A 10,503-nucleotide genomic window follows, 5' to 3' on the forward strand; every position below is an offset into this window, starting at 1 on the left:
GCTTTGAGCTTACTGCTTGCAGTACCTAATAAGATATGAATGTGAAAGTACACTGAAAACATCCAAAATGCATTATAAATACAGCTAAAATCTAGTACAATGCTTTGTAAAGTTGATATTGAGGTTAAATAAAGTGTGCTTTCTTAATTTACCAAATTTTTCTAACCTTTGCTTTAGATAAAATCAAGACATCAATATTCTTGTTATGTTTTCTTATATGAAAAATCTTAAATTTGCAGCTCACTTTGAGCAAATTCGTAATTTGCGATTAATCGCAGAGAATCCTGCGAGTTAACTCGACTACATTGTTTAATGATTTGACAGCCCTGCTATTGAATCTCAAACTCCTCTCCTCTCCTACCCAGGGACTACGGCCTGTCCTACCTGTCTCTGAGGACCAGCATCGGCCTGTGGACGGCCTTCCTCTGCCTGGTCCTGGTGGCCACAGACGCTAGTTCCCTGGTCTGTTACATCACCCGCTTCACAGAGGAGGCCTTCGCCGCGCTCATCTGCATCATCTTCATCTACGAGGCCCTGGAGAAGCTCTTCCACCTGGGGGAACACTACCCCGTCAACATGCACAATGAGCTGGACAACCTTACCCTCTACTCGTGAGTCTGGGTTAGGGAGCCTCGGTGGATGGCAAAAGCTGCGGGAAGTGGGCACTGCCATTTTTCCGTTGCCTTAAAAAAAACACAAAAAAATGTTTTGATCGCTGACCGAACACACATTTTATTCAGGAAATGTACCTTTGCAGTGTTTTAGATGATATTACCACTGACTCGCGCCAAAGATGGAAAAGGGGAAATTATGGTTGTGTGGGGAGTGTGAGGCATGGAGTGTGTAAGATTTCTTCTCTTGACTAAGGTGTCAGTGTTCTCCACCGGCCAATGCCTCCACTGAGATCTTGCAGACGTGGAACCAGACAGGACACACACCAGAAACTATCTCCTGGAACAGTCTTAACGTATCGGTCAGTCAGAGGACACACACACACACACACAAGGAACACACGCACTGCAAAAACATCTGTTGAGCCTTTGTATTTCTCTGACCCTTTTACTCTCTCTGCCAGATGTGTAACCTGCTCCATGGAGAGTTTGCTGGTTCTGCCTGTGGTCACCACGGCCCCTACATCCCAGATGTCCTCTTCTGGTCCATCATCCTCTTCTTCACCACCTTCTTCCTCTCCTCCTTCCTCAAGGAGATCAAGACCGAGCGATACTTCCCTACAAAGGTGTGTTATTCACTTGCAATCAGAGCGTACAGCTATTGTGTGTTTGTTTGTGTGTGTGTGTGTGTGTGTCCGTGTGTGCGTGTTTGTGCGTGTGCGTGTTTGTGTGTGTGTGTGCGTGTGTGTGCGCGCGCGCGTCCGTGCACGTGTCCGCGTGGGCGTGTTCATGTTCCTCTAAAAGTTTCATTGTGCTGCAACAACATTCACAGTTCATTTCAAGGTCATCACCTTCCTCCCACACAATGTGTCCCGCGCTTTGCCGTCACCGCTAGCTACTGTGTGTGGGTGTTTCCCACTGAGTGAATTATAATGGCTTTGTTGTTTACACACGACCATGTTTGTGCAATGTCCTTATCACGGGTTGTGCAGGTGCGCTCCACCATCAGTGACTTTGCCGTGTTTCTGACCATTATGATCATGGTGCTGGTGGACTATCTGATGGGCATCCCCTCTCCTAAACTCAACGTACCCGACCGCTTTGAGGTAGGACTCTTTTGATATTGTATTTCTGTGTAGGCATTCAGAAGACGCTGTACTGCCTGCCATAGGGCATACTGATAATGTCAACATGTCATGTGATGCTGATGACAGCAATGATATATATATCCTGGGCTGATACTCGAGGCAGTAAGTGATAGTAGTCAGCTAATGTGGACACTGGCCTATTCAGATCTGTCTAGTGCAATGGGTTGGCTTTCTTTCAGCCTTAGCGTTGAAGCTAACTCTCTGCCCTGCTGCAGCCCACCTCCAAGCACCACGGCAGGCTATCTAGTGTAAATGCGATAGCTAGCTACTAGCCTTAGCATTATAGCCAAAAATCTATCAAAGTCACACAGGATACAGTCAAGTGTACACAGGACAATGTAATGTACAATGGAAAACATCACGAAGGACCACACACAACCCAGCCACGGACCGTTCACTCCTCTACCGTCTGGCAGACGGTATCGGAGCATCGGGTGTTGGACCACTAGGCTCAGAGATAGTTTTTACCCACAAACCACACATTTGAACTGGAACTGACCATTTACACTGACTCTCCGTACCTGCACTCACTCAGTCACTCACTCACTAAGTCACTCACTCACTCACTCACTCACACAAGCCCACACATATGCAGATACAAACACACACACACACACACACATTCAAGCCACACACACACACACCACTGCTGCTATTGGATTTCTGTTTAATATTGCACAACACACTTCATATCTCCCTTCCCCGGCACACGTGTAAATATTGTAATGTGCCTTCCTTGTATTTATATCTCTGCTAAATTTGTATTCAATTGTTTTTGTAGCTTCTATTGAGCTTCTATTCTTTTTATACATTTGCATTACTTCATCTATTCTTATTGTTGTCGCATTGTCGAGAGGGGAACCTGCAAGCATTTCATTGTACTGTTTACACCGTGTGTTCCTGCGCATATGACAAATAAACTTAACTCGAACACTATAGCCTGACTGACAGCTATTAGCATTCTAGTTTAAAAGCTAACTCTATGCTCTGGATCTACAGCCTACCTCCAAGCATCGCGGCTGGCTGATCTCCCCGCTGGGCACCAACCCCTGGTGGACCCTGCTGGTGTCGGCGCTGCCCGCTCTGCTCTGCACCATCCTCATCTTCATGGACCAGCAGATCACCGCCGTCATCATCAACCGCAAGGAGCACAAGCTCAAGGTGAGCAAGCGCCGGTTTACGGCATAGACGTCCGTAGTCTCCATTTCCACTGTCAAGGTGAGGTGGAACAGACACATTTCTTACAATGTTCTGTCTCCTAGTTCTGTCCATTATATTAACATTCACCGGGTTGAATGTAGCTAGTGTTTTCATGAAGCATATTCACTGTGTACAATTTGGTGCTCCCGACTACTATAATCACTTTTTTATCCTCTTCTCCCCCCCCCCCCCACCCTCTCTTCTCCGTCATGTAGAAAGGCTGTGGCTACCATCTGGACCTGCTGGTGGTGGCGGTAATGCTGGGGGTTTGCTCCATCATGGGCCTGCCCTGGTTCGTAGCCGCCACCGTGCTCTCCATCTCCCACGTCAACAGCCTCAAGGTTGGCAAGCCTGCTGCTGTTTATTCGTTATAGGTCAGCGGTGTAAAACGCACTTCCTGGAGGGCAGAGTGTCTGCGTTTTTTAAATTGTCTTCTCCTCCCTTGTACTTCGTTGATCAATTAAGGTCATCAATTAGTTCGGTACTGCTCTCACCTGGTTGTCTAGGTCTTAACTAAACATATTGACAGGAAATGACAAAGACCAGCAGACATTCAGCCCTCCGGGTATTAAGTTTGACACCTCTGTTGTAAGTGATTAGTTGTGATTTAGGCTTTTTTTTCTCTTGAGTATAATCGACATTCGTCTAATGTGATGGAATCAAACCTAAAGGTGGAGTCGGGCTGCTCGGCGCCAGGAGAACAGCCCAAGTTCCTGGGCATCAGAGAGCAGAGGGTCACCGGCTTCATGATATTTGTCCTCATGGGCTGCTCCGTCTTCATGACCTCCGCACTCAAGGTCACAGCTCTTTGGGTTTTAGAAAAGTGTTATAAAAAAACAAGATGGATTATTAATGTATGACAATGGGCGCTGGACCCCTAATGCAATGTGAATGCTAAGCAGTTTGACTCTTAGGTGTTCACCTTACAGTTGAAATGTTGACATGGATGATTTTTTTTAAAGGCGCTTGAAATCATTATGATTATTATTATATACTGTATGTTCAACTTTTCTCGCCCAACCTCCAGTTCATTCCTATGCCGGTGCTGTACGGGGTCTTCCTCTACATGGGAGCCTCTTCACTCAAAGGCATTCAGGTGAGATTATATTCACTGATTAGTTGAAGATATGATCAGAGATTTGGATCTTTAGACAGTAATGCAATGCCTTGTCTGTAGTGATGAGCTTACTCTTTTTGTAATTAAACTCCCTTTGATCAAGAAAACATGTCATTGCAGTTGAACTCTTTCATTGCAAATGTGTTTCCTGACAAAAATGTGAAATAGATGATGAATGGTGCTCAGGACAATGTTCACATCTCTCTCTCTCTCTCCCTCTCCCTCTCTTAGTTCTTTGACCGTATCAAGTTGTTTGGTATGCCAGCCAAGCACCAGCCTGACCTGATCTACCTGCGCTACGTTCCCCTGTGGAAGGTCCATGTTTTCACCCTGGTGCAGCTCACCTGCCTCATACTGCTCTGGGTCATCAAGGCCTCCGCAGCCGCTGTCGTTTTCCCCATGATGGTAATACCCATAGAGAGAAATGTGCTATAGTAGTACTGCCATCAATCTATCTCTCCATGGTTAATATCACTCTACACATTTACAATCTGGAGAAATGTGATATCTTGTCTACCAACAAGGGTGTTTGTAAACATGACAATATCTAAAACCGTGTGTATGGGTCTGTGTAGTTCTTTTGCTTCCTTTCTCCCCCTCTTAAAATATCCTGTTTTTGCTTAAAGGTGCTGGCCCTCGTCTTCATTCGGAAGCTTCTCGACTTTTTCTTTACCAAGAGGGAGCTCAGCTATCTGGACGACTTGATGCCCGAGAGCAAGAAGAAGAAAGAGGATGACAAGAAGAAGAAGGAGAGGGAGAAACGGGTAACACACAGTGGCACTTTAAAGCCATTAGCTCCCCCCGACAACATTCACTGTCTAGCACGCTAACACAACTTTCCCCCACAGAAATCAAACTAGAATCGGGCAAAGCTGCTCAGACTGCACTCTCATGGGTACACTCAATTGTAATTCTCCCCTTGGTCCCAGGAGGCCCAAGCTTTATTGCTCGTAGAGCAGGTGGGCGTGAATGCTGTGAAGGTCCATTATGACGCTGGGAACCTGCTCAAGATCCCAGTCAAAACGTTCTCAGGGAGGTGAGTGCCGCCCACCAGACAACAGGAGTACAATACACAACATTACACTGGATAGATAAATGAAGGGCACACTTTTCTTTGGCTTTATCTTTGTATGACTTGATGACGTCATTTTATTAGGGTATAAAACAACAGCAACAAGAAAAATCTACATCTCTACATTCTTGGTATTGCAACGTAAAGGTAACCGTGATGATGTTAGTTCGGTAACGTGTTTTATCTTGAACAGATCGTACAGAATAATCGCTCGTACCCTCCCAGTGGATGAAGAGGCGGTAGGGGTGGGTGTCTGATACATCCAGCCCACGTGCTGAGTTTTAACCCTACTCAGTAATATACAGTAACATCAGTGAGCGCATGGCCAAAATCGTAACTTGGCTATTTACTATACCTTGTAAATGATGCATTTTTATTGAAAACACACTCCCCTGTGTGCTGCGTTTGTGTTTTCTTTTTTTTTTTGGGGGGGGGGGGGGGGGGGGGGGGGGGGGTGGGGTGTTATGATGATACATACTGCTCCATCGTATCATGGCAAGGTAAAAAGGCTCTAAAACCATAAACCATGTGAATACTAATGAATACTAATGATAGAGAACTCACCACAGACAACCATCACCCAAGAGTCACAATTGCCTCCAAAGCGATTGTTACATATTTTCAGTGCAAGATACAATGACAGAGAAATGCTTTGACCGAGAACTGGTGCCGAGTAGCCCTGTGTGCTTCAATCTTTTGTTTGTTTACCTTATCCATATGCATGCATGTCTGTCTCCCCTCCCTTGTTCTGTCCTGTTTTCCTCGCTGCACGTAGCTCATGTGACCTCAGCAATGTTAATATCTCTGAGGAAATGGCCAAAAGCGGGGCATGCAAAGCAGTGGCGTTGAGCGCCGACTTCGGCCCATCTATGAAGCGTAGCCAAAGGTAGCTATGCCGACGACGACTCGCCTTTAGCTGTCACCCCTCTTTGTCCTGAAAATGGAGGAGCCTTTTTCCAGGCACACCTCAGGTCTACTGAAATCTCATTAAGACAAGATCACTTGTAGATCATATAATTCTATTATATTCTGTGACTATTCTAATGGACAGTAATGAATCTAATACAACTAAATAATCGACTTAATTCTGTGACTAGCACGTGAACTAATAGGTATGATAAGGACAATCTATCCATTCGTATGTAACGAGACTATTAAGATCTTGCTTTTGCTTGTGCCATAACTTGCATAATTTTCAGTTGCATGTAAGTTGTGAGATCTGAATTGTGTGTGGATATTTCCATAAAACAAGAATACACTCTATTTTCCTGAATATTGTATTTGCCTACAGATATATTTGCCTACAATACATAAAAGCAAAGCGTTGAGGCTTTGCCCTGAGGTTCTTACATGTCCTGAGGATCTAACTGGGTGCTGCCACATTTGATCCTTCCGTCCCAATTGGTTAAGGACAACATCATTTAACACATGAGCCCGCCCTCTTCAAGTCTAGGGTGTTTAACAACCGTATATTCTTAGAGCATGGTATGAGCTTTGAGTTTCATTTTAGCATTGCCGTCTGACACTTTCCCAGACAGCATTGCACTTACATCAGAAACACATTTCCTGCTCATCCTTGACACATTGATATCCTGGCCCAGCACAACCAGCCCATTGATGCTTCTCTTCCCATCTGTTCCCCTCCCTTGTCTCCTGGCAGCCAGGAGAAGGTCGCCTGTGTTAGAGTCAACATGGACACTACCGAGGCAGGAGGAGAGAGTTCAGCCTTAGAGACTGCCTTGTGATCGAGGAGACCTTGTACTACCCCCCCCCCCCCCCCCTAACCCCACAGAGGGCCACCCTGGTACAGTGAGCAAGCTAGGACTTGAGCAGAGCAATCAGACTGGTCTCTGTGGGTCTGCTGAGTCAACAGTTGAGCTCCAGTGGTCCAGTGTAGCTAAGGAGGACTGACTGCCCGGGCAGTGGCGAGCACATTGCCGGGACATGAATGAACCAGACTCACACTGCCTACCGAAACCCAATGGGTCGAAACCCCATGTCAACCAATCATTTCCCACTCACTGCCACAGATGCCAAAGGATGGGGCCACCACCGCCACACATATGCGGAATCTTCTTTAATTGTTGTGTATGCATAAATGTACTTAATTGTATTATATAAGGTATATTTTCTCATGTACATTTTAAGTTATATTTTATTACCAATTAAGAGATTCACATTTGCATCCTGTTTTTTTTGGCACACGTCATGTGTGAGCTATTCTGGTCTCTGTCTACATTTTTTAAATAATATATATTTCCTTTCCAAAATGTACTATACACAAACCAGCTACACCAGCTCCAAAAACACATCAGTCAAGCCATGATGATTCAAGTTGTTATTTCTGTGATTTCATCAGTGCAAACTGGTAACATCCTGACTTAACACGGGTAATCTAAAACGAAACTGTTGCAAACCAAAAGAAGAATGTAGACATTCAGACGCCTTTACCCCGTAATCTTTCTCGCTTGTGAAACATTGACAACGGTTGGAGTGGCAACATCTTTTCACTGCCCCTGTACTGTATCTGTACTATACACTCTGCAAGTTGCATTCTCAGTATTGGTATTGCTGCTCAGATCAAGTTGTTCCAACTGAGAATAGTTGTTGTTGTTGTAAGTATATGTCACTGTTATGCTGTTTCTGTGGAATTGTGTGCTTTCTGTTGTATGTTTCAATGGAACATTTTCTGAAATACTAATTTAAGGTTAGGAAAGTGATGGGATGAATACTACAATAAGCACTTTAGATTTGTTTGCCAGTAGGAATTAGTGCACAGGCCTGAATTTAGTTAAAAACCATTGATTTTGAAGACCCACAGAACTGTTTGCTTAAATGTCTAGAAAAAGTTGCTACTTTGAAATCAATATGATTTCTGATTGTGGGAAGTTCTTTACACTCATCGCTTGTCTGTCACTATTCGCACAGTATTTCAATATTATAACCTATTTTGTGTATTATTGTTGGATTTATTATTCTTGGGACAATTATTTTTGATAAACAGGAAAGTGAACAAAAAAGCAATGTGCCGTTAGATTTCTTCTAAAAGCAACGAACAACATTATTCTGTGCAGTCAAATTGTATTCTCACAATATTGTACCATTTATGCTGTACAAGTTTTGGTACTTGTGTGTCACAATGTACACCGTAAAGGTAAGTTCAATATTGCACATGTCATTTTTATGCTGAAAGATATTTCCAAAAATGATCTGTGAAATGCAATTATATATTTCTCATTTGCTTAGCACACGTGCTCCTGTTTTAGCAATAATAGATGAGTTTTCAGTACAATACAATGTCTGGAGTGATGTTTCTATTGAGCTGTCTAGCGGGAGTTTGTCAAACCCCATCTACGTTGTGTGTCTCCTCTGTTGACTATTAGTGTGTGGCTGATTATACAGACAATAGCTGACGTGCCTTGTGAATGCTCGTTGTTTGTCTTTTATTCATACGTTAGACATAGTGTTAATGTTCAGGTAGTGCACACACACGTGGCTCAAAATGCGTAAGAGAGACGAGCAAGCTAGGACGGCATATCGACAGGCTGTTCATCATATCTGTTGAAACTGAAGTGAAATATGAATGCGGTAGTGCTCTGAATGATTTTGTGAAAGTCACGTCCTCCTCAACCCGACCCGACCACTAACCTGATGTATTACATGACAAATAGGAACTCATTAGTACACTTCATCATACTAATTTGTCAATAATGTACTGTATGTGTTTGTATGTCACAGACGTGGTGTTTGTTCACGAATGGTATGAACTGTAATTTTTTACATGCAATATCAGCAAATGTGCACAAAATTATTGTAACTTCAATATCACGAATGAAAATGACAGAAATCTAATGCATTTCGCCAAATACCTATCTTTTAACAAAAAGGTAAATGTGCATTGTTGCAATTTTGTTTGAACACAATTCTGGTCAAATGTTGGCTATTTTAAGTCATTACAAATGTTGTTTTGGTATTTGTGATACTATATGTATGCAGTAGGTACAATTCATTGTAGAACACAAGTGGTATTGCAGTGCAACGGATTCCATCTGTATTGTATCATCTTTACCATGAATAATATAATATGGCTCTGATCTGTACCATAGAAACAGGGTATTCTTTAGGACCATGTATTACACTGACCTCAGTCAAGCACAGAACATTCTCCTGCAATATGTTGTTGAATATGATAAGAACATGTAGGGTGGAAACAATTTTTTTTGTAAGTGTTGATGGAAAGCAATTAAAAGTAAATTAAATGTCTATTGTTCCTCTCTGCATATTTAAGCCAAGTGCAAAGCACACCATCAGTGTGTGTACAGTACCTATGGTGAATCCCAAAACCCTGCCAACTCTCTCGGAGGGCTCTCCGTTGTCGTGTGATGCTGACGAAACTCGCAGTGTGACTTCAAGAGTGGCGAAGGGATCAAATAAACCCTTTCCACTGTGGTGGAAAAAGCAGCCAACAAGTGCTCAGCATATGTGGGAACTCATTCAAGACTGTTGGAAAAGCTGGTTGAGAAAATGCCAAGAGTGTGCAAAGCTGTCATCAAGGCAAAGGGTGGCTACTTTGAAGACTCTAAAATATATTTTGATTTGTTTAACACTTTTTTGGTTACTACATGATTCCATATGTGTTATTTCATAGTTTTGATGTCTTCACTATTAATCTACAATGTAGAAAATTAGTGAAAAATAAAGAAAAACCTTGAATGAGTAGGTGTGTCCAAACTTTTGACTGGTACTGTGTATATATATTTTTAGGGGGTGGGTCAGCTTGAATATTTCAGATCGATTGTGGCTTCCATCAATGTAATTGTTTGCATAATTTCCAATACCACATATACTGTATAATTTTTGTAAATATATACACTATACAGCATATACATCAGTATGTGGATTTGGCTATTTCACCCACACCCGTTGATGACAGGTGTGAAAAATTTACAGCACAGACATGCAATCTCCATAGAAAAACATTGGCAGTAGAATGGCCTTAATGAAGAGCTCAGTGACTTTCAACGTGGCACTGTCATAGGATGCCACCTTTCCAACAAGTCAGTTTGTCAAATTTCTGCCCTGCTAGAGCTGCCCCAGTCAACTATAAGTGCTGTTATTGTGAAGTGGAAACGTCTAGGAGCAACAAAAGTTCAGCCAGGAAGTGGTAGACCACACACGCTCACAGAATGGGACAGATGAGTGCTGACGCGTACAGCGCGTAAAAATCTGTCCTTAGATGCAACACTCACTACCAAGTTCCAAACTGCCTCAGCACAAGAACTGTTCGTTGGGAGCTTCATGAAATGGGTTTCCATGGCTGAGCAGCCGCACACAAGCCTAAGATCACGATGCACA

General features: G+C 43.2%; 1 protein-coding gene across 8 annotated transcripts in view; it reads left to right on the forward strand.

Moving 5' to 3' along the window:
• LOC110513167 (sodium bicarbonate cotransporter 3-like) overlaps positions 1-9,411 on the forward strand; it is a 74,244-nt gene extending 64,833 nt beyond the window's left edge. For 6 of the 8 annotated variants that reach the window (XM_036970620.1, XM_036970623.1, XM_036970627.1 and 3 more), the window contains 13 exons: positions 366-611; positions 868-973; positions 1,076-1,237; positions 1,604-1,717; positions 2,759-2,920; positions 3,175-3,300; positions 3,631-3,756; positions 3,987-4,055; positions 4,308-4,481; positions 4,703-4,840; positions 5,006-5,112; positions 5,924-6,034; positions 6,809-9,411. In XM_036970620.1, coding sequence (XP_036826515.1) covers positions 366-611; positions 868-973; positions 1,076-1,237; positions 1,604-1,717; positions 2,759-2,920; positions 3,175-3,300; positions 3,631-3,756; positions 3,987-4,055; positions 4,308-4,481; positions 4,703-4,840; positions 5,006-5,112; positions 5,924-6,034; positions 6,809-6,893 — 1,726 coding nt within the window. In that variant the 3' untranslated portion in view covers positions 6,894-9,411. Of the gene's footprint in view, positions 1-365; positions 612-867; positions 974-1,075; positions 1,238-1,603; positions 1,718-2,758; positions 2,921-3,174; positions 3,301-3,630; positions 3,757-3,986; positions 4,056-4,307; positions 4,482-4,702; positions 4,841-5,005; positions 5,113-5,341; positions 5,394-5,923; positions 6,035-6,808 lie in introns of all 8 variants that reach the window. The other 2 variants (XM_036970625.1, XM_036970624.1) reach the window with 2 other exon arrangements.
• Positions 9,412-10,503: the final 1,092 nt, after the last annotated feature.

Source organism: Oncorhynchus mykiss, chromosome 32 (genome assembly GCF_013265735.2).
Source record: "Oncorhynchus mykiss isolate Arlee chromosome 32, USDA_OmykA_1.1, whole genome shotgun sequence".
Taxonomy (NCBI): Eukaryota; Metazoa; Chordata; class Actinopteri; order Salmoniformes; family Salmonidae; genus Oncorhynchus; species Oncorhynchus mykiss.